The sequence below is a fragment of the Myiozetetes cayanensis genome, unplaced genomic scaffold (genome assembly GCF_022539395.1).
Source record: "Myiozetetes cayanensis isolate MyiCay16 unplaced genomic scaffold, myiCay2020 scf5-8, whole genome shotgun sequence".
NCBI lineage: Eukaryota > Metazoa > Chordata > Aves > Passeriformes > Tyrannidae > Myiozetetes > Myiozetetes cayanensis.
This window is the reverse complement of record NW_026087742.1, coordinates 115,762,333-115,785,494: the sequence shown is the minus strand read 5'-3', so window position 1 is coordinate 115,785,494 and position 23,162 is coordinate 115,762,333. Positions and strand designations below refer to the sequence as shown.

Genomic DNA, 23,162 nt, shown 5'->3' with positions numbered 1-23,162 from the left:
CACGAAACAAAAAAGGAGAAGACGAGCTCTTTAGTCTCATGATCACACTTCTGGCTGCCAAAAGGGAGCTGGGGCCAAGCCCAACTTCAGGGGCTGTAACATTCATTTAATATTCACTGAGCATTCAATCAAACATTGCAGGAACAGGGCACTGGATGGGCTTTATGGTCCCCTCCAACCCCAAAAAATTTGGGATTACATAAGACACCAGGGGGAGCTGTGCAGCCACTCCCCCTGCCCTGCACAAACCACGACACTGAGCACCAACCCTGCCAGCCCCAGGCCAGCAGCACACACTGACAGCGGGGTTAGTTTGTGTTCCTTGGCCCACAGCCAGCACCCATGGGTGCTGAGAGCAGGGGGCAGCCCTGCCCAGCCCCTGGCTCCTGCCCACTCACAGGCTCAGCCTGGCCTTGGGGCAACCTGGGACAGCTGAGGGACAGCCCCGTGTGCTGGGTGACTGTCCTGAACTGCTGCCCTGTCACAGAGCGGGGCAGGGGTGCTGGAACCTGGAAACACCCACAGTTATGGGGCTTTCCAGAGTTCAGTGCCCAACCTCGCTCCCTCTGCCTCTGCCTGAACCGGCACCTCAGTGCCCTCGGGCACATGGGGTGATTCTTAGAACAGAATCACAGAACTCCAGACTGGTTTGGGCTGGGGGGACCGTAGAGATCACCCAGTTCCACCCCTACCATGGGCAGGGACACCTTCCACCAGCCCAGGGTGCTCCAAGCCCCATCCAACCTGGCCTGGGACACTTCCAGGGATCCAGGGGCAGCCACAGCTTCTCTGGGCAACCTGTGCCAGGGCCTGCCCACCCTCCCAGCCAGCAATTCCTTCCCAATATCCCCTCTAAATCTGTTCTCTTTCAGCTTAAAGCCATTCCCCTTGTCCTGTCCCTCCATCCCTTGTCCCAAGAGTCTCTCCAGGTCTCCCTGGAGCCTTCTCTTCTCCAGGTGAACTCCCCCAGCTCTCCCAGCCTGTCCCAGAGCGGGGTCGCTCCAGCCCTGGGAGCGCCTCCGTGCCCGCCGGGTTTGTGCCACGGGCTGTTCCGTGCCGGGACAGGAGCTGGACTCGACGATCCCGTCGCACCCCATGAACTCGGGATATTCGGTGGCTCTGCGACAGCTCCCTTTGTCACCGCGGGAGGGACGGGCGGGCCCCAAGCTCGGTCACACCAACCCGCCCCGCGATCCGCCCCGTCCGCCGCCCGCGATCCGCCCCGGTCCGCCCCATCCTGCCCCGGTCCGCCCCCTCCATCGGGCCCGGCCCAGGCGCTGCCGGACGGGCCTTCCGGCGGCGGAGCGGGCGGATGGAGCAGCGGGGATGGAGCAGGACGGAGGAGCAGCGGGATGGATCAGGACGGAGGAGCAGCGGGATGGATGGACGGAGGAGCTGCGGGATGGATGGACGCAGGAGCAGCGGGATGGATGGACGGAGGAGCTGCGGGATGGATGGCCGCAGGAGCTGAGGCAGCGGAGGCCGGAGCGGCGGGGAGCGGCGGTGCCGGGCGGGGGCTGGAAGGGGCTGCTGTGCCTCGTCCTGGCCGCGCTCCCGCTGCCCTGCGCGGGTGAGTCCGGGGAGCCCGGAGCGGATCGGTGGGGCTGGCACGGCCCGGCCCGGCTCGGCTCGGCTCGGGGGCTGGTGCGGTTCCCTGCCCCGAGCAGTCTGTGCCTCTCCCGGCGAGGGGGACGCGGGTCCGGGGCGGTGTCGGGCTGTGAGAGCGGGGCTCGGAAATGTCGAGTTTACGGGGTTTTCGTAGAATCCCAGACGGGTTCGGGTTGGGAGGGACCTCAAAGCCCACCCAGTGCCACCCCTGACAAGGGCAGGGACACCTTCCACCAGCCCAGGCTGCTCCAAACCCCGTCCAACCTGGCCTGGGACACTTCCAGGGATCCAGGGGCAGCCACAGCTTCTCTGCCCAACCTGTGCCAGGGCCTGCCCACCCTCCCAGCCAGCAATTCCTTCCCAACATCCCATCTGACCCTGCCCTCCTTCAGTTTAAGGTCCCCGTCCTGTCCCCCCTGCCCATCAGAACAGTCCCTCCCGTCCCCAGGTCAGCTCTGCCTTTGCCTCCTCCTCAACCCTCTCAGCTCTGCCGGGAGCAGTGGGTGAGGTGGGGAGCTGTGGGTGAGGTGGGGGAGCTGTGGGTGAGCTGGGGGAGCTGTGGGTGAGGTGGGGGAGCCGTGGGTGAGGTGGGGGAGCAGTGGGTGAGGTGGGGGAGCTGTGGGTGAGGTGGGGGAGCTGTGGGTGAGCTGGGGGAGCTGTGGGTGAGGTGGGGGAGCCGTGGGTGAGGTGGGGGAGCAGTGGGTGAGGTGGGGGAGCTGTGGGTGAGGTGGGGGAGCTGTGGGTGAGGTGGGGGAGCTGTGGGTGAGCTGGGTGAGCTGTGGGTGAGGTGGGTGAGCTGTGGGTGAGGTGGGGGAGCTGTGGGTGAGGTGGGGGAGCTGTGGGTGAGGTGGGTGAGCTGTGGGTGAGGTGGGTGAATGGTGTGTGAAGTGCGGGCCAAACGAGTTTTGAATAGCGATGTTTTGCGTGAAAGCCTCAGTGTGGCAGAGCCCCGAGTGTGGATGAGGAGAGGAGAGGAGGGACGGCAGGAGGGGGCAGGATGTGTCCAGGACAGCACGTGGTGCCTCCTGTTTTGTCCTGGAGCAGCAAGAAACAACTATTGCACAAAACCTTCTGTTTAAAGGGGAACTCGTATAAAATACAAAGCTGACAAGAAGGAGGGAGAGGGACTTCTGTACGGGCAGGGAGAGACAGGACAAGGGGCAATGGTTTACAACTGCAGGAGGGCAGGGTTAGGTGGGAGATTGGGAAGGAATTGCTGGCTGGGAGGGTGGGCAGGCCCTGGCACAGGTTGGGCAGAGCAGCTGTGGCTGCCCCTGGATCCCTGGAAGTGTCCAAGGCCAGGTTGGACGGGGCTTGGAGCAGCCTGGGCTGGTGGAAGGTGTCCCTGCCCGTGGCAGGGGTGGCGCTGGATGGACTTTGAGGTCCCTCCCAACCCAACCCAGTGTCGTGAAATGATGCAGCACCACAGCCAGCCTGGGGTTCTGGTTATGGAATTCAAAGCAATTGCTCTGCTGCAGTGCCCTCTCACCTGCTGTGTGGCAAACCCAGCAGTTCTCTCTGCTGCTCCTGGATAAAGCTGTGCCATTCCATGGATTTCTAGAGCCTTTCCTGGGGTCACATGTGCTGGGCCTCCCCTTCCTTCTGCTTCGAAACGCTGACTTAAGAGTTTCCACTGGTTCCTCCACGCGTTTGTGTCATAAATGTTGAGCATCATGTGCTGCTTCCTGGGATTTCCCCTGCGCCATCTCCCCAGGGGGTGTCTCTGTGTTGCCAACGCTTGCTTTCTTTTGTTTTGTTTTGTTGTTGTTTTTTTAATATATTTTGTTATATAATCGTTGTTTTCAACCATATTTATTAGCAGTATTGCTTTAAATATTATGAATTAAGTAGTGCTGTTTGTTGATTAGAGCAGTTGTGTGTTTATTTTAGTTTATTACAATTTGGCAGGGGAAGGAGATGGGCAGTTGTGTAAAAGCATTTCTGCTCTTTAGTCTCTTCTTTCCATAAAAGTCTAATCCCTTAAAATGGTTTCCTCAGCAACAAAGTGTCATCATGCTCTAAGTGAATAAATAGGAATAATTTCAAAGATCTGGCTTTTAATCATTAATAAAATAACCTAAGGAGCCTTGATTTTAGCTATTACTTTGCATATCTGGTTATTGTCTAAATCGTTGAATTTCTTGCTAATTAAGCAGAGAAATTCATTCCTGGTTAGTTATTCGTTGGGATTTAAGGAAATAATTTGGGGAAGCAAACGCAAAACTTACTGGAAATAGGGAAATGTATGAAAGGATGGGTGGGTGGATCACATAATCACGTCTTTAGTATTGAGAACCAATGTCATGTTAAATCAGCCTGAACTTCTGCTATTCTAAAATGAAAGGAGTTCCAGTTCCCTGTATTTTGGTTTACTATTGGTGTAGGATGGGGAAATATCCTGGCAAAGTGGATAAATCCTGCAGGAAGCAGGTGCAGGGGTGCTGAACAAGGAGCTGGGCAGGGCTGGGAGAGGATGGCAAAGGACAGTCAGAATGTCAGTTCTGGCAGAAACTTCTGCAGTAAATTCCAAGACGTTGTGTTGCATCTTTTTTTTGGGGGGAGAGTGTTGTGTTTTTCTGTAGAAAACCCCAAAGGTATTGGGGCAGGGCTAATTAGAAGGGAAAGGTTGTGTGTTTTATAAAATAGCTTACATGAATTCATTTCAGCTGGATTATTCTGATTTTTTTTTTCTTTCTTTACACTGCTTCAAGCAAGTTCGACCATTTGGAAAGAACAGAAAAGAGAGCAATAAAATTCCTTCAGGAAGCTGGAAGTTCAGCTCAGAAGGAAAACTTAAAGAATGGTTGCTGCCATTCAGGTTTTCTCTTCGTTATGAGTCATGTTTAATACAGTTTTTAAATATATCTGACATAAAAAGTAATGTGCTTTAGTAACAAGAGCCAGAAAGGACAGGGGGTGGAACTGGATGAGCTTTCAGGTCCTTCCCAACCAAACCATGGGATTCCATGAAGTCTATAATGAATTTATATAAAGGCATTAAATTTTCTGGTTTACTCCCTTAATTCCATATAAATTTCTGACTTTTTGGCCCCTTTTTTGACTCATGCTGAGCACTGGCTGCAGGTGCTCACATTTATTGAACATAATACTGAACAGCTTAGTGAAAATTCCCTGCGAGCTGAAGGGCTTTGCCTGAATCATTGGCACAAGTTACTTTTAATGCTGTAGTGGGTGTTAAGTTGATTTTAGGGGTGATGCCTCTGAAGAGCTCGTTTCTGTTTGTTCATGTCCTGCCCCGTGCCACTGAAAGCAGCTCTTGCTGCCTGGTTTCACCTGCTCTGGGGAGGATTAAAAGGGGATGAATGCCAAGGTGGAGCCCAGCCTGTTCAAACTGGCACGAGGAAGCTCTTGGAGAACTTCCCTCGACCTGAGAGCCGTGACCGTCGTCCTTTGGGCCTTTCACCACAGCAGTTCTGCAATAAATCCCTTCTCATTTCCTTAAAATGACTGGGGGGGTACTGGGAGGGATTGCTGGCTGGGAGGGTGGGCAGGCCCTGGCACAGGTTGCCCAGAGAAGCTGTGGCTGCCCCTGGATCCCTGGAAGTGTCCAAGGCCAGGTTGGATGGGGCTTGGAGCACCCTGGGCTGGTGGAAGGTGTCCCTGCCCATGGCAGGGGTGGCACTGGATGGGCTTTGAGGTCCCTCCCAACCCAAACCATTCCATGATTCCATGATTTTAACTCACTGTGTCTCATCATACTCCCAGACTGGAATCGTGACTCTCCTTCCCAGTGTCATATTGTCATTAAAATACTGCATTTTAACGATGCTGTTTGTCTCCAGAGGGAGGAAATGCTGATTTCCAGGGGTATTTACAGCTTTAGAAAGCACTGGCTTGGATTAAAACATTAAATAGATGTCTTACATCAACCTGTTATCTGGTGTGTTTGGTTAGAACATGAACCTTGACACGTTTTTCTTCCATTTTTCCAAACTTCCTTTTTCCTCTCTAATAAAAATCACCTCACAGCTTCCTTCTATGTAGAACTTCAGGATTTCAAAACATGGGAAAGATACTTCAAGTATTTGATTTTCTACCCAAGGCAAACAAAAATAATAGTCTTCAAATACAGTTGTGTTTTTAGCAGCCTTGGAGCTCTGTAGGTGCCCTTGTTGTCAGAAGCCTTTTGGCTGAACTGCTGCATCTGCTGGATAAATATCTACCAAAAAACCCCAGTTATTCCTTTGCTTTCTTATTTTCTGATCAAATGTACCTTGGCATTCTCTGGGTTTGCCTTGCTCTGTCAGAAGAGTAACAAATTCATGTCCTGTGGAAATAAATCCCGGAGTGGGATCCACGAGGTTTTTAGTGAATTATTTTGCTTTCGGGAGTTATTTCCAAAAATCAGTCATCTGTTGGTGCCACTTAATTCTCCAGGAGGACTTTGCAGACTTGAGCTTGATAATTGGCTTTTCCACACTTGTTTCCTTTTTATAAAGAGAATTGGTCATGTTTTATACATTATAAAGGGAACTGGACTATGAAATAGTTCTTGCAAGGAATCCTAAAATCAAATTCAGGATAAGCCATTGGATGGCCAAGCAGACTTTGGTTGCCCAGGTGAAAGAGGATTTACTTGTTCTGATTTCTTCTTGACATGATCAAATATTAGACTGGTACCACACAGCAATTTCAGGGTTTTCAGACAGGTTTGTACAAGTTGGAGCCATTGGGAAATGATTGATAAAGTGACACGGAACAGGGAGAAGGGAAGGTCAAGTCCAAAGGGTGTGTTTTGGTTTTGCTGTAGTTTGTTTTGTTGTAGTTTGTTTTGTTTAAAGTATTTAGTCATATTTTATTTTTATTTTTAAAATGCTTGCATTTTATTTTGTTGATTCTGTTTCTTCCCCCTGCAGTGTTAGAAATTTCCAGTCAGAGGAGAGAGGTCTAAATTGTCCATGTTCTGTGTGGACTCCAGGCAGAGGGACTGAGAAATTTAAACTCTCTGAATCTGCACTGGACTGTTTGGGGGGGAGGTTTGGCATCATTTTAGTGACTTGTGAGGCTTCCTCAGTTCCCATATAATTCCTGGGCCTTCCCATTTTCCCTCTGTGCTGGAAAACATTCCAGGCCACCCTTGCAGCCCTGATTGTGATTGAGAAGTAATTGAAAACATGGGTTAAATGACCAGAGAAAAGTCCGTTTTCTGAAGTATCAGAGTAATTCCTTCTCCCGCAGTGTTGCTACTCACCTGTCTTTTGATACCTGAATTTAACAATAATAATATTGATAATAATGATGTAACTAAAGCTGTGCCCATTTTTCTATCCCAATTTCTGTTTGTGCTGTTGTTTGCAGGCCTTGCTCCTCTGCAGAGCCCCCAGGACCTGCAGGTGCACGTGGTGAACACCAATTTCAGCCTGAGGTGGAGCCACTCGGGGAGCCAGCCCGGGGTGACCTTCTCAGCTCAGTACAAATGGTGAGGGGTGATTTGGGAGCCAGAACTCTTGACACTGCCGTGTGCAGAGGAGCATTTTAATTAATAAAAAATTTAAATTACTTTGCTGCCTGAGGCAGCCACTTGTGGAGACCTCCTGAAAGGCGGGAAGGGGAAATCTTGAAATGAAGCAGGATCCAAGTCCTGGCCCTAATTTGTCTGTAATTTATGTGTAAAAGTAGATTGACCTGTGATAAATACAGTGATAAACACACAGCAAGCACACCTGCTAATAATGCTTAATTCTGGAGTGGTTCTTTGAGAAGATTTAACTGGCACTCTTGGAAAGTTAATTTATGTAATTTATTTTTAATATGATTTTTTCCTCTGGGGTTTTTTTGATCGTGGCCACACACACACACAGAATTTCAGGGAATTTTCAGTGTAGCTTTTGACTAATTTGATCATTAATCCACATTTCTCATCTGCAAGTTTTAATCCCCAGATGAAACAATTTTGGTTTTGTTGTTAAATGTTTGCTTGGTTTTTCTGCATTAGTTTCACACCCCAATATTTTTGCTTGCATTAGCACATACATTTGGTATTTTTTGGCACTTTCCTGCAAGGTAAATAATGAAAAGCATTTCTAAGATAAAGTTACTCAAATTCTGAGCAACCTGGGCTGGTGGAAGGTGTCCCTGCCCATGGCAGGGGGTGGAATGGGATGATTTTAAAGGTCCCTCCCAACCCAAACCATTCCACGATTCTGTAATTATGGATTTTTAAAAAATAGCTCTTCTTCCTCCATGTGTAAAAGAGAAACAGCTGCTTTGAAGACAGTTTTCTTTTAAAAAATAAGAAGGCAAGGTAGGAGCTGAGGATAAACCATGACTAATTCAAGTCTGTGCCTCTTTTTTTAGGTCAGGATGTTTTTAATCTCTCCCTGAAGTGTCTCTTTCTTAACTAAGGTGTGGATGTCTGTTAACACCAGAAAAAAACAGTTTATGTAAAACTAATTATTGAACTCCAGTTGTCACCTTTGTGTTTTTATTTCCCCCTGATCTCCATTCCTGACTCACGTTAAAATTGAGGGCTTTTTGCTGCTTTTATGCTCTTTTAAACACTTCCATCAAGACATTTTTAAATGTCTTCCAATGAATTAAAAAAATCTTAGCCAGACTAGGAGAATATAATAATATTAAGGGTAAACAATTCTGTAAAAATTCTGATGTAATTCTATGATTTGGCTGTTCTTTGGTGGTGTTCTCTGACCCTGTGTCTTCACATGGTGCATAAGGCAAACTGCTATCAGACTTTGCAGGCTGATTGTTAACCAGTAAATTAATAGTTAAAATGAATTAATTAAATGGTAATACGAATTTCAGGAGAATTCCTAAGGAGGTGGCACTGATTACACTGCTGCTGGGGATAGAAAGGCATCAATGGGGTGTTGTTGATTAGAAGAGAAAAAAAAAAGAGATAAAGAAGAGAAATAAAAAGGGATAAAGAAGCAAAGAAAAATAATCCCAAGGTTTAAATTGTGGGTTGGTGTTAATTTGGGGGTGTTTCCTCTCTTGCAGGTCAGAGAGCAGTGCAGCAGAGTGGCAGGAGCTGCCTGGCTGTGGGAACGTCTCTGGCACGGAGTGTGACTTCTCCTCAGCCATAACTCACTATTATGACCCCCACTTTGTGCGTGTGAGGGCCCAGCAAGGGGGCCGAGTGTCCCCCTGGTCCAGGATCCTGGAAATGGTCCCGGATCACGAAGGTACAAACCCTGTCTGGGCTGTGGATTTGCAGTGAAATGTCCTTTACCCAGCAGGGCAGGGGGGATTGTGCCCCTCTGAGACCCCCCTGCAGAGCTGCTCCAGCCCTGGGAACAGCACAGGGAGCACAGGGAGCTGCTGGAGAGAGCCCAGAGGAGGCACCAAGAGGATCCCAGGGCTGGAGCAGCTCTGCTGGGAGGAAAGGCTGGCACAGCTGGAGGGGCTCACCTGGAGAAGAGAAGGATCCAGGGAGACCTGAGAGCCCCTAAAGGGGCTCCAGGAGAGCTGGAGAGGGACTGGGGACAAGGGATGGAGGGACAGGACACAGGGAATGGCTTCCCACTGCCAGAGGGCAGGGAGAGATGGGAGACTGGGGAGGAATTGCTGGCTGGGAGGGTGGGCAGGCCCTGGCACAGGTTGCCCAGAGAAGCTGTGGCTGCCCCTGGATCCCTGGAAGTGTCCAAGGCCAGGTTGGACGGGGCTTGGAGCAGCCTGGGCTGGTGGAAGGTGTCCCTGCCCGTGGCAGGGGTGGCACTGGATGGGCTTGGAGGTTCCTATCAATCCAAACCCATCTAGAATTCTGGGACTGTGGAACAAACCTGTGGTTTGTGCTGCCCATAACAGCAGGGTATGGTGGTTTTCTCAGCAGGAGCATAACTCAGGTATCTGCAGGTCATGGAATGGTGCAATTCTGCCTTTCCTGGAAAGGGAAAATGCTGTGAGTGATGCTGGTTTCATAGAATGCCAGACTGGGAAAGAACTTCAAACTCATCCAGTCCCCCCTGCCGTGTCAGGGACACCTTCCACTAGCCCAGGGTGCTCCAAACTCCTTCCCTCTGGAAATGTTCTCCTGACTTTGGGACTTTTCAGTAGTTACAATGTGGTACTGAAGCCTTCCCTCAGTGCTGGGTTTATTGGTCTGAGCAACATTTCTTGCCTTTTTTAGAAATACTGACTTTTACAGTAGATTTTGGAAAACAGTTGCATTTTAGCTGCTTTTAGAACCAGGTCGTGGTGGTTGGTTGTTAGGTTGGATTTCTATTAAAAACTGCCTGGGAGTCACAAAAACTGAGACCCTGTAGGTGATCACTGTGATCTTGTTACTGCCTCAAGAGAATCAAAAATAAGATTCTATAGGTAGGTACTGTGGTTTTGTTGATGTCAACTGCTTTTGGGATGGTTTTGCTCCACGTAGTTGTTGCTTAACTTTGTTTTTCTTTATATATTTCCAGCTCAGATTGGTCCACCAGGAATAGAGTTGCAGCCCACAAATGGAGACATAAAAATTAAGATTTCTCCTCCAGAAGCAAATCAGGGCAGAAAAATGTGGTTAAATGATCTAAGCTTTAAATACAATCTTGTTTTCTGGGAAAATTCATCAAATTCTCAGGTATGATCACTTTTTTTAATGTTTAACCTTACCAGAACTGTCAGAGATGGAATTCAGTCATGCTCTAAAATGCATTTGTTTGAGTCTATAACTGTGTCTCTGTTTATATGCAGTTTAAAAGTTGGGGGAGGTGTTTTTTGGGGTGTCTTTGGTTTTATTTTTGCTATAGGATTGAGTTAGATATTATGTGCCAAGGGTTTCTGTTTCTGTTAAATGCTGGAGCCACTTTCCAGTGCAAGACGAAGAAAATGAAAGCAGCTCAGGTGTGTGGGGACAGAGGGCACCCCTGGGCAGCAGGAATAGGGAGGCGGAGGAATTCCAGGCAGAGGGAAGAAGCTTTTCCAGGGAGGGACAGATGTGAAGGAGGGGACAGGGCAGAGTCTGATTTGGTCTTGCTGAGGCAGAGCAGCTTCAGGACAGCCCTCAGTGCCCTGCCCTGGGCCATGGGCTGGAGTTCATGGAATCCCAGAGGGTTTGGGTTGGGAGAGGCCTTAAAGCTCATCCAGTGCCACCCCTGCCACGGGCAGGGACACCTTCCACCAGCACAGGGTGCTCCAAGTCCTGTCCAACCTGGCCTGGGACACTTCCAGGGATCCAGGGGCAGCCACAGCTTCTCTGCCCAACCTGTGCCAGGGCCTGCCCACCCTCCCAAAGAAAAATTCCTTCCCAATATCCCATCTCTCCCTGCCCTCTGGCAGTAGGAAGCCATCCCCTGTGTCCTGTCCCTCCATCCCTTGTCCCCAGTCCCTCTCCAGCTCTCCTGGAGCCCCTTTAGGCCCTGGGCTGGTTCATGTCCAGCCTCTGCCCCACCAGCACCCCCAGGGCCTTCTCCCAGGGCTGCCCATGATCCATTCCCTGCCCAGCCTGTTCCTGTGCTTGGGATTGCCCCAACATGGATGTTCTTTTCAGGTCTTGTCCTTGTGGAGGTTTCCAAGCCACAGTGTGTGTCTCACACAGCAGCCAGGGCCCCTCTGGAAAGATCAGGGTGGGAACAGTCTTTATTTATCTTTTTAGGGAAAGGGGTGTCAGCTGAATTAGGGTAGGAATTGAAGGGCCATCTGTTCTTTTGGAAGGTCAGGTCACAGTCATTACTACAATAGGAACACTGAGGGGCTGGAGCGTGTGCAGGGAAGGGAAGGGAGCTGGGAAGGGGCTGGAGCAGCAGGAGGGGCTGAGGGAGCTGGGGGGGCTCAGCCTGGAGAAAAGGAGGCTCAGGGGGGACCTTCTGGCTCTGCAATCCCTGCCAGGAGGGGGGAGCCGGGGGGGGTCGGGCTCTGCTCCCAGGGAACAGGGACAGGAGGAGAGGGAACGGCCTCCAGCTGTGCCAGGGGAGGCTCAGGTTGGCCAGGAGGAGGAATTTGTTGCTGGCAAGGGTGGTGAGGCCTTGGCAGGGGCTGCCCAGGGAGGTTTGGAGTGCCCAGCCCTGGAGGTGTCCCAGAGGTGTCTGGATGTGGCCCTTGGGGACGTGGATTAGGGGTGGCCGTGGTGGTGCTGGGTGACCCTGCAGGGCTCTCCCAACCCTGAGGTTTCTCTGGTTGCACCTCAGAGGAGGAAATCACCTGTTCTGACACCTCCTGTTCGAAGGTCACTCCTATAAAGTCTGGGAAACCAAAAGCAGGGAGGTGGCAGAGGGGGAGGGGGATGTTCCAGTGGGAGGGATGAGTGTCCTGTTTCGTTTGGAGTATCAGCTGAACATCTGTGGGGTGAGTTCCACGTCACGTCAAGCAGAGACCACAGTCCCATCCCACTTTCATGTGGCAGAGGAGCTCAAAATGTTCCTTCCTCTGAGTGACATTAATTGGAAATTTCCCTTTAACACTTATCCACCTCAAATATTGCCCTTTTTTTTTTCTATTTTAGCTTTTTTGGTGGTCTTTGCTATAAATGGGCTGAAATCCTGGGAGGACAAATGATCCTTCCCAAACCCCGCTCCTGGGGAGGGACAGTCCCTTCAAAGGCTCTTTGTGGTTGTTTCTTCCAGCCCAGAAGTAAAAATATTTTTCCCATTGACACCATCGAGGATCTTGCACCAGACACCACTTATTGTTTTAAAGTTCAAGCAAATCTTCCTGTGGAGGGCAAAGAAGGGCTGTTCAGTCCCGTTCACTGCGTGAAAACCACCCAAAAAGGTGAGAGGAAAATCAGTTTATCTGCAGATGAGGATTGAATTTAAACTGTCACAAAGTGGATTGGTCTAAAGCAACAAAAATGTGCAGAACTGCCAAGTTCCTCCTCATTTTGGGATGAAAAAATACACGTAACGTACAACAGTTAATGACATTTCTCAGTCAACGTAAGATATGGCAGCAGTAGAGTTTTAATTGTACAAAAAGGGGTTTTGCCACCAGGCAAATTATTATTGCCTAATCAATTAATTTGGAGTGCAAAAGCTTCTTTCTGTATTTTCGGAAAACTCTCTGTATTTTGAATTAGTGGCTTTGAATCAGGAGGAAAGGGGGTGTGTGGAGGCAAAAGAAAAGCCTTTTGTGCCCTTGACAGTAAATAAATGCACAGAAAGTTGGACTAAGCTTAAAAAAATCCTGGTTTTACGTAATCCTTGGGGAACTGATTGTTCCAGGTTCTGGAGGAAGGCACAGTGGCAGTTGGCCACCAGTTGCTTGGTTTGCATGTCTAAATTTAAATTCTTTTGTGTGCTTTCGGGTGTCAGTTTAGGTACTTCTAAATGTTTCTTTCAGGAAAAAAAAATAACTTCAGGAAAATCAAATATAGAACCAACCTGGATGGGACATCAAAATTAGTTGGTAGATGGTACATCAAAATCAAAATTAGTTGGAGTAATTAATTGATGGTACATGGAAATTACTTTATACAAAAATATTAAATTAAAAATATACTAAATAATACATGTGCATTTTAGTGAAACATTAAAATGATTAATGTGCTTTTAAATAAAATATTAACATGTGTATCATAATAAATATTAAAATAATTGGCACTTGCATGTTTTAATACAGGATTAAACATTAAAATATTGGAATGTGTAACAAATACACGTGTATTTTACACATTTTTCTCCTCGATTTATTGCCAAAGCAGTTTCTTGCTGCTCATCTCAGTGTTTCTGTAGTTTAACTTTTTCTGAATTGATTTTGTTATTTCAGGCTTAGTACAACACCCTGACTTTCTGATTTGCAACCTTTATAATGAACAGACAATCTTTATATTTTCATTATTGGAAGTGCACCATGAGAAATGTCCATTCAGTGAGAAATCTGTCTGTAATATCGATTTTTTGCTATTTTGGGGTTTCCTTTTGATTCTGAGCAGTGAACGACCTTCTCTGTGCAAGAAATCTGAGAGTCCGTGGTTTGAATATGGAATTTCACCTGCACTGGGAGAATCAGTATAAAGAACCCGTGAGCTACAACGTCCAGTACCTCATGTGAGTCCAAAATTTCCACCTCAGTTTGCAGGTTATGTCCTTTGAGATGCCATGTATTTTATTGTGCCAGCGTCTTCTGGAAATTAAAATGAAATATTTAAGTGTATTAATGCAGTAGTGGGAATGTTCATCTGTTAAAAGGATTCCATGATATCTTACCCTGGAATTTCAGGGCACTGAGATGATTTTCATAGTGTTTAATACCTAAGGGAAGGGACTTCTAAATGCTAAATAATATTTTTAAAAGCTGGGAAGTTTTGCTTTGTAGCTTACTGGGTGTGAAAAAATTCGATGACTAGAAGGGAGAAAAATGCAGGTGCTTGAGGTTTCAGTTGTCAACAGGTTTGATTTCTTCTGGTCAGATCCAAACATGGAAAAAAACCCTGTCTTAGCACATCAGAAAAACATTGTATCACATTAAAAAAAAATCATATAACATCAAAAAAAAGGATCACATTTAAAAAAACCAAACATTTTACATCAGAAAAAGGGATCACATTTAAAAAAAACAAACATTTTACATCAGAAAAAGGGATCACATTTAAACAAACCAAACATTTTACATCAAAAAAAGGGATTACATTAAAAAAAAAGCCAAACGTGTCACATTGAAAAAAGGGATCACATCAAAAGCCACCCTGTCAAGACACGAATCCATAAACCTGTATCCCAATCTCCAGCTGTCACCCAAATATTGAGGCCAGTACCTCAGTGAAGAGGAGAGTTCCCTCAGGGGTTCTTTTGGAATTCCTTTGGCGTGCCAGGAAAATAACTGACTTCACAGAACGTGAGAAATTTTAATTGGGATTTTAAGGACCTGCAAAACCAGCACATGATTTACCTCGGGGCTTGATCAAAGCACTGATCTGTGGTTCCTGCCCCGCTTCCCTTCGCTGTTTGGGTCAGAAGTGTCTCCTGGTCATTCCATCGTTCCCTCAGCAGGAAAACAGCCTGTGGAGTGCTGGCAAATCTGCTTTTTGCCCCAAAGGCTTCAATGGGCCTCATATCAAAACTGGTGAATTCTGTCTTGCAGTGGGTATCTGAAGAGGCTGAACGAGGATTACTCTGGGAAGTGGGTGAGTGTCCCTGGCTGTGGGGACACCGCTGGCACTCAGTGCGACGTCTCCTCGGTCATCACCACCACCGGCTTTTATTACCTGCGTGTGCAGGCCAGGGCTGGCCACAACAGATCCTGTCTGTCCACTGAAGTCAAAGTAGATCCTCTGAAAACCAGTAAGGAAACGTGTTCTCCTAAATTTTCATTTCTCAAAAACTGGTACCCAGTGCCACTATCGACTTACAGGAGGGTGGAGAGGGACTGGGGACAGGACACAGGGAATGGCTTTCCCCTGCCAGAGGGCAGGGATAGATGGGATGTTGGGAAAGAATTGCTGGCTGGGAGGGTGCCCAGGTTGTCCAGAGAAGCTGTGGCTGCCCCTGGATCCCTGGAAGTGCCCAAGGCCAGGCTGAAAATAATTGAAATATTTCTCAGGACTTGAGATTCTGCATAAAGGTATGAAGTCAGACTTTTAAGTATGTGTTTCTAAAAAATTATCATAGGTTTCAATGACAGTATTTTATGCAGTGTTTTTATCTGGTTTTTTTTAAGTTGTATTTTTAATTTTGTTTTTAAGATGAAATTGGCCCTCCTGGTGTAAAGCTGGACATCGGGGATACTTTGCTCCACATCCAGATTTCTCCTCCTGGAGGACCTGAGGGGGAAGTCATGAGGAACAACTATGTCTTGTCTTACCGGATTCTGTACTGGAAGAACTCATCAAATGATGAGGTTTGAACTGGTTAACAAATTTCATACACAGCCATAAGTATTTATGACTTAAATCTCGAGTTCGAGTTCTCCTCGAGAAGCTTCTTTTCAAGAGAGGCGCAGATATGATGTATCAGTCTGAAAAAAAAGTCAGTCTGTTGGGTTTTTTTTCTGAAAGGTTCTGTTGAAAATCTGATCAAGGTGATTTTATCACACAGTGAGTGAGATTTTAATCTGTTTCCATGGATGGGGCCGTGTTCAGTGTAAGCTGGGATGTAAAAGCTCTGTGTGTCATGAAACAGCAAAGTCCTGTGTGCTTTTAGCTCACAGTTTTTTCCATATTTAAACACTTCTTACAGTAAAATATTTTACAGTAGTGGCTGAAAGGGTGGAGGAAGAGAAGGAAACCAACTGCAGCAGGAAGAGGTTTCGTGTTGCACAGACTTGGAGCTGGGAAGTGTCACAGTGCTGGCAGCAGTTGGTTCTTGCCAACGAGTGTTTCCTGAATTTTGCTGGGGAGATAATTGGGTGGTTCCTTTGATTTAATCTGAGTGCCCAGGGCGGTGGTGGAGTCACCAGTGTCCCAGAGGCACTTGGGACGTGGTTTAGGGGTGCTGGGTGACAGCGGGACTGGACAAGCCCAAAAGGTCTCTTCCAACCCTGACGATTCTGGGAATTCTGTGCTTGCAGTGACGTTTTACAGAACGACTTCTTCATCAGAGGCTGAAATTCTCACCTCTCTGAGTGATTCTTGTACTGTTCACGTGCATCTGATTCTCCCATCTCGGACTTTTCAGGAGGAGGCCAAAGTGAAGGAGACAAAACAAACCGTAGCGACGATCCCCGACCTCGCGCCCGAGACCTTGTACTGTGTCAAAGTGCAGGCCTTCTCAGAAGCTTACAACAAAAGCAGTGGCTACAGCCAGGAGGAGTGCATCCAAACCCCTGCAGGTAGGGGAAGCTTGGGGATTGATCCACCTCTGCAAGTCCAGTTATTGACCCTTCATGGCCCTTCGCAGCTCTGGCTGGTTAAAAACTCCTGGCAGCAAGACCTCCTTGGGCAGAGAGCTTGAATTCCCAGTGCTTGTAAAATATTTTTGGGAATCACTAAATGCCCTGTTTTCAGGAATATTTTACCTTTGGAATTTACACAGTTCTTTTGTGAATGAATTCAGCTTTAACAAGTGGTGTGCTGCAGTGTAAGGAGACAAATCATCTGGCTCGTCAGAGCCCAAAGCTCACCCTGGTGCCAAGTGAGGCTGGGTGGGTTCCACTCCCTCAGAACAGAAGAGAGAGCTTCATGGTGAAGAGAATTGGCCAGATGAAATTTTATTAACTCTAGAAAAATTGCTAAATATCCAAACTGTTTAAGAAAATGTGATAACAGTAATGCTCCAGCACATCATAAGCCTTTAGGATTCATTTATACTGTGGTCCTGCTGTGTCTTTATCAAGCCTAAAACAACCCAAATGTTACTTTTTTTACCTTCATTAGATAAATTCTTTAATCTGTTTTACTAGTTATTAGTCTTCCCATATCCTTCTATTTTAATGATCTTATGTAAGACCAAGCAGTACATTCAGGACAGATCATGCCCTGTGTTTCCCACATGTTCTTACATCCCAGAGTGGAAATCTTTCATTCTTTGATCATAAAAAAGGACCTGATTGTCTGTAATTATGATTATTTGTAGAGTGTCTCTTGGTATCTGTTAATTTTAGTATGTTCAGACTCGCTTCAGTTTATTACAGAAAGGCAGAGAATCACAGAGTGGTTTGGGTTGGAAGGACCTTAAAGCCCATCCAACCTTGATTGTTCTGTGTGCCTGTATTTGATCCTTTTTTGAAGTACAATTCTCTAAGGTGTTGGGACAGCACCAGTTTTTCACGATCACCGTGGCTGGTGTAGCCCTGTGGAAATGCAGAATATATTGTGATATAATCCTGCAGCAGATTTGGAGCTAACCTGTTCTTTAATCCTTGGTGGTGATGAATGCCTGGACTGAATGGTTTTCGTTCCTCTCTTTAGAGAAAGCTTTCCCTCTGATCATTTTAGCCACGTTCATCGTTGCCCTGGTTGCTGTCCTGCTCGTGGCCTTGCCTCTGGTGTTTGTGCTCTACCAGGCTTACAGTAAAATCAAGTATGTGTTCTTCCCAGCCTGCCAGCCTCCCCTGAACATCGAGGTGAGCTCACACTTCTTTCACTGAACAGATTATTCTTGGGAAAATGAACTAGAAATGTTATGGATGGATGTTTCCCTGTCATCCTGGTCTCATGGGAATGCCAGGATTAACTATAGAGATTTTAACAATGGTTCTCCACAAGGGCAGGTGTTGTCTCCAGTTTCCAGATTTTCCTTCAGTTCTTGTGTGGCCTCCTAAGGCTCCAATCCATGAAATATTGCAATTCTATAGGTGATGGACAACTATGAGCATAGCAAATGAGATATGATTAATGTTTGAGTTGTTTACTGTTTGAGTGTATGAATGGGATGATGAGGTGGGAACAAGGGACAGGAGGAGAGGGAACGGCCTCCAGCTGTGCCAGGGGAGGCTCAGGTTGGCCAGGAGGAGGAATTTGTTGCTGGCAAGGGTGGTCAGGCCTTGGCAGGGGCTGCCCAGGGAGGTTTGGAGTGCCCAGCCCTGGAGGTGTCCAAGGCAGGCCTGGCCGTGGCACTCAGTGCTCTGGGCTGGGGGACAAGGTGGGGATGGGGCACAGGGGGATCCATGGGCTGGGAGGGCTTGTCCAGCCTCAGGGATTCTGGGATTCTGTGAACTAAACTTCATCCTAATTTTGAGTTGTTGAACTTGGAGTAACAAATGGCCTGTTAGAGGTAGAAAACCTCATGATACTCCACAGCTTGATCACAAAATGCCTGACTGGTTTGGGTTGGGAGGGACCTTAAAGCTCATCTAATTCCCACCCTCTGCCATGGACAGGGACACCTTCCACCAGCCCAGGGTGCTCCAAGCCCCCTCCAACCTGGCCTGGGACACTTCCAGGGATGCAGGGGCCGCCACAGCTTTCTCTGGGCAACCTGTGCCAGGGCCTGCCCACCCTCCCAGCCAGCAGTTCCTTCCTAATCACCACCCTCACAGTAAAGAATCCCATAAACCAGATTTGTGCAGCTGTGGTGTTAAGCAGAATCACTTTTTAAATTATTTAAATCATTATATAAATGTTGTGTTTGAATGTTCATCCCTCCCTTTTCTCCTTCTGTTTCTCAGGGGTTTGGAGGACAGCTCTGCACCAGCCCTTATCTGTCAGCTCCAGAAGAACCAATAGAGAACTGTTCTATAATTGACTCTATGGTCACGTGTGAAGGAAATCAGATTGATTTTAAAGACTACAAACATTCCAAGCAGAGCAGTCGAGACTCAGGAAATTACTCCAACGAGGACAACACTTCAGGGAGCAAAGGCTCGGCAGAAACTCTGGAAAAGGAAATAATATAGCTCTGAGGAAAGTAAAACTCATCTGTGGGGCCGGCAGCTTGGTGGAACTTCTTTACTCTGGGAGTCACAGCCTGAGGAAGGCGCTGTGACTTTTGGGATCGTTGTCTTTGGGCTTCCAGATCTGCACTTTGTTGGTTGGAAATCACCCCGAGTCACTGGATGGACTGCACTGATGTGTCCCCACGTGAGCAAACACTGACCTTCTGCATGGAGAGGAGCAGATCTGGACGCTCTCTGTACTTGAAGGCCTTGGCTCAGCACAGCCTGCGTGTTCCACAGCACAGTTTGTCTCTCTCTGTCTCCCAGGGGGTTGTGTTGGGTCCGGTGCGTGCCGGGCCATCGCCGTCAGTCCCGGTGTCTGCTCTCCCAGTGTTTACACGGGCAGGAGGATATCCATGCCGGATACAATCCTAAGGACTTCTTGGACATTCTCTTCCAGCCCCTCAGGGGCTGTGCTTGTTGGTTCAGCAGGTCCAGAACAAAGTGCCAAGAGTGATGTCAGCGAGGGGCTCCTGAGGCTCCATGTGCAATTCCCACTTCCTTGCTCAGTATCCTACTCCCCATTCCTGGAAGTGCCCAAGCCAGGTTGGATGTTGCTCTGAGCAGCTTGGGCTGGTGGAAGGTGTCCCAACCCGTGGCAGGAGGTGGGACTGGGTGGGCTTTAAGGTCCCTCCCAGCCCAGACCAGTCTGGGATTCCGTGATTCCTCTGGGATCCTCCCAGAGCACAGGGTCATCAGGGCAAGGATAGGGATGGGAGGAGGCAGGAAGGATCTTCACTGGGCTAGAAAGGGAAATGTCGCAGTAGAACCTCTGTGATTGGGTCCAGTTGTCCTGCATGTGGGACCAAAGGAGCTCCCTGCAGGAGCTCCGGCCGTGGGGCTGCAGAGGGTCAGGCACAGCCTGGACTGGTGTGTGCCCCCCACTGCCTCGTAACCTAAAGGGCAAAATGCTGACCTCTAATTGGATTTCACTCAGAAACAATCTCCTGAGAAGGGTGTAACTTATTTCTGTCATTAGAAAGACCAAAGGTGAATTTAGAAGATGCCTTTTAAGAGCGATCAGGGTGTTTGTCACTCAAAGCTGTTGCAGCTCTGTCTTGTCTTGCCAACAGAGTTTTTTGTGTACAAATGATCAGGATATGCTCCAATAACATTTCAATTTACATACCTCTGTCTGCTGGAGTAATTTTTTTAAGTAGCTTATTTTTTTATGAAGAAATCGCTTTGGATTAAACTGGGTTTGAGCATCATGTGGACTTTAGTTTATTCTGACAAGGAACTCTTGGTGTTTATATATCTTTTTAATTTTGAATATGTTGCCTAACTTTATAAATTTAATTTCCTTGTGTTCATTGAAGAACATAATAAATTTTGCACATTTATTTCTTTATCCCTTTCTTGGTTCTGTGTATTTTTGATGAAGCTGTGCCATGGAAGTTCCCAGGAGTCCTCAGTTGTCCTTCCTGAAAAACCCAACGTGAAGGATATCGTAGAATATCATATTATAGGATATAATAGAATATGATGTCATAGAATATCATAATTATAATTTAATCTTAGGAGTGTTGCATGATTTGGACAACTTCTATTTAAGGTGGAGGTTTCACTGTCAGATTTCAAAGCAAAGCAACCAAAAGTTTCTGAAATAGGCAGAATATTTTCCAAGCAATCCACATTTTTCTTGGGAATGTAGAACCAAAGAGATGCTAATGACCATACATGTATGCTCTTGAGTTTGGTAACGAGATGAGTAACAGAAAATCTTGTATCAGCTCCTTTAGTGGTACCAGAAGCAAAAGCAGAGCTGTAAGATGAAGACACTCATTGACACAACACACTGAATTTACACTGGAACCTTCAGTTCCCAGATACCTGAGGCAACTTCCTTCTGATTTGTTTCAGATGAATCCAGGAAATACTTGGGAAAGAACTGGAAATGTTACAGTTCACTCCACACAGCTCTTTGTTAGGGTGCAGAAGGGAACTTGGTTTCAGTGGATTTTGTTCAATTCCCAAAGTCCTCCTGAAAATGCAGCCCTTGGAGTGATTTTCTTCCTCATTCCATATTCCCAACGAGGTGGCCTTGGAGGTCTTTTCCAGCCTCGGTGGCTCTGGGATTCCCTGCTCTGAAGCCATCCCGTGGGGGGAGGTGATAACCATTGACAGCTGAGTCCTTTCAGCTCAGGAGATGGGATTGTCCCTCCTGGGGGGAAATCACGAGCAGGTTCCCCAAAGTCCGAGTTTTGGAGAGCAAACCCCTTCACCCGTGGTGGATCTGTGGGATGAGGGTGAGATCAGCTGAAGGGGAACCAACATCTGGGAATCATTTCCCATGTTTGGTCCCAGATTCCCTGACTTTCCCCTGACTCCTGCTTTTGGAATGGATTTTGGAACTGGGGTTTATTATGTTTATTAGGTTTTATTCATTTATAATTTATTGGGAGGGTATTTGTAATTTATTAGGTTTTATTTATAGTGTGTTATGGTTTGTTTATTTATTTGGAATTTATTAGAGGTTATTTATGTCTTTATTATCTACTAGGTTTTATTATTTCAGACTTATCTGCTTGATGGTGAAAGCCAGGTAAGAACACACAGATAAATCCATAGTGGAGAACCCCCTGGGTGGTAAATCCTCGTGAGATATTGGCTCATTTTCATAGGGGTGCTTTGCTGAAGGATAATTGTGCAGAGAATGTGACTGTGCTCTGCACTGACACACTCAATATATTTGTATTTATTTATTCTATTATGTTAAAAATATATTTTAAATTTCATTTGTCATACTATTAATTTATATATTTTTAAGATATAATAGTTTCAAATATATTTCTAATTATATATAGCTGTATTGAATATTATAACGAATAATATTTATATATTATAATATATAATTAATAACAAATTATATATTATGATACACAATATATAAATTATAATATAATTATAATAATATATTTATATATTATAATGCAATTTGTTATCTTTATATATTGTATTATTAATATATGTATTATATTATATATAATGTATTATATATGTATTATATTATATATCTATATATAATATTATATTAATAAATGCATTATTAATATAACATTTATTATAAATTATGTGATCACAACATATAATTATATATAATATTACATAATGTTACCATGTATGTTTAATGTTATATTAATATATATTATCTATAAATATATATTCTATATAACAGAAGTACTGCAGGGATATGCTTTAAGGATCCCAAGGTACCAGAAGTGCCACTTTTTGCCAGATGGGATTATTTGCCATTGCTGTCTGTGATGGGTAATCCAAAGTTCCTGAAAACTTGAAGTGATGGATCATGGATTCAGGCAGATTTCCAGGAATGTGAGCAAGACTTGCTGCAGTTTTTCCAGCAGGAGTTACCTTTGAGTAGTGATGGCCTTGGTAAATTCTTGTTTTCACCACAGATGGTATTTCCAGTCTTATTTTCCACTGAGGCAAAAAAAACCCCCCACAGCCCTTAAAGCTGTCCCTGCTAACTAATATCCCATAAAAACCCCACCTGGCACTGTGGGCTGTCAGGACAAATTATTTCATTCAGGTTCTTGGAAAATACCTTGGCAGACTTGAAAACTTTGTGTCCTGGTTTTACAGCAGGATCCAGAAGGTCTCGAAATCCCTGGCCAGCAGCTCGTGGAATATCAGGAAATCCTGATTCAACAGAAAGAGGGGCAGGCCTGGGGGAGTTTGGGGATGCTGAACCATCTCAGGGTGTGTCAGTGAGTGCAGGATGACTGATCAGTGATTACCCCGCGGGATGAGCAGCACGGGCTGTAGTTGATGTGCTGCAGAACCAAATCCTCGTGGACACGCCAGGCTTGGGAAGTCCCGGACCTTTAACTCGTCCTCTCTTTCCTGCAGTTCCCAGCACCACAGAAATAGCCTCGTAACCATCCCAAATCCAAGCCTGTTGTCTTGGCAATGCCTTTTCCCCAAGGCAGCAAAAGCAGAGCGTATTCTAAGCAGGGATGGTGTCAGTGGCAGCTGGTTTAGCTCTTTGGAGCTCCACTCCCTCTCCTCCTTGGATGGATTTCTTTCTCTCGGGTTTGCTCTCCAGTGCCAGGAAAGGGGGGGTTCACCTGCCCGGCAGCTCCGCCGGTACCTGACACCTTGAGCTCCCTCTGCTGACCCTGCAACGGCAAATTAAAAACCAGCTCCGTGAAAGTCGCTTAAAAAGAGACCGATTTCAAACTGAAATGCCCAACCTAGGCAGGGATTTTGTGCCCCAATGCTTAGATTCTTGCCTGTATTCCATATTTATGGAGGACTGGCTGTGGGGTCAAGCAGAGCTGTTATTTAAAGTGTATCACAGGACTGATTATCTTCTT

The 23,162-nt window shown here is 46.6% G+C and overlaps 1 protein-coding gene across 2 annotated transcripts; it reads left to right on the top strand.

Moving 5' to 3' along the window:
• Window positions 1-1,313: 1,313 nt before the first annotated feature.
• IFNAR1 (interferon alpha and beta receptor subunit 1) lies at window positions 1,314-20,176 on the top strand. 2 transcript variants are annotated; one of them, XM_050332822.1, is made up of 11 exons: window positions 1,314-1,570; window positions 6,928-7,048; window positions 8,587-8,771; window positions 10,002-10,159; window positions 12,141-12,288; window positions 13,448-13,562; window positions 14,596-14,795; window positions 15,197-15,351; window positions 16,128-16,281; window positions 17,387-17,514; window positions 18,559-20,176. In XM_050332822.1, exons 1-11 carry the CDS (start codon window positions 1,327-1,329, stop codon window positions 18,784-18,786), a joined length of 1,836 nt encoding a protein of 611 aa, XP_050188779.1. In that variant the 5' UTR covers window positions 1,314-1,326; the 3' UTR covers window positions 18,787-20,176. The 2 variants fall into 2 exon arrangements, with proteins under 2 accessions (XP_050188779.1, XP_050188778.1); XM_050332821.1 differs by having other exon boundaries at window positions 17,360-17,514.
• The last annotated feature ends 2,986 nt before the right edge of the window (window positions 20,177-23,162 follow it).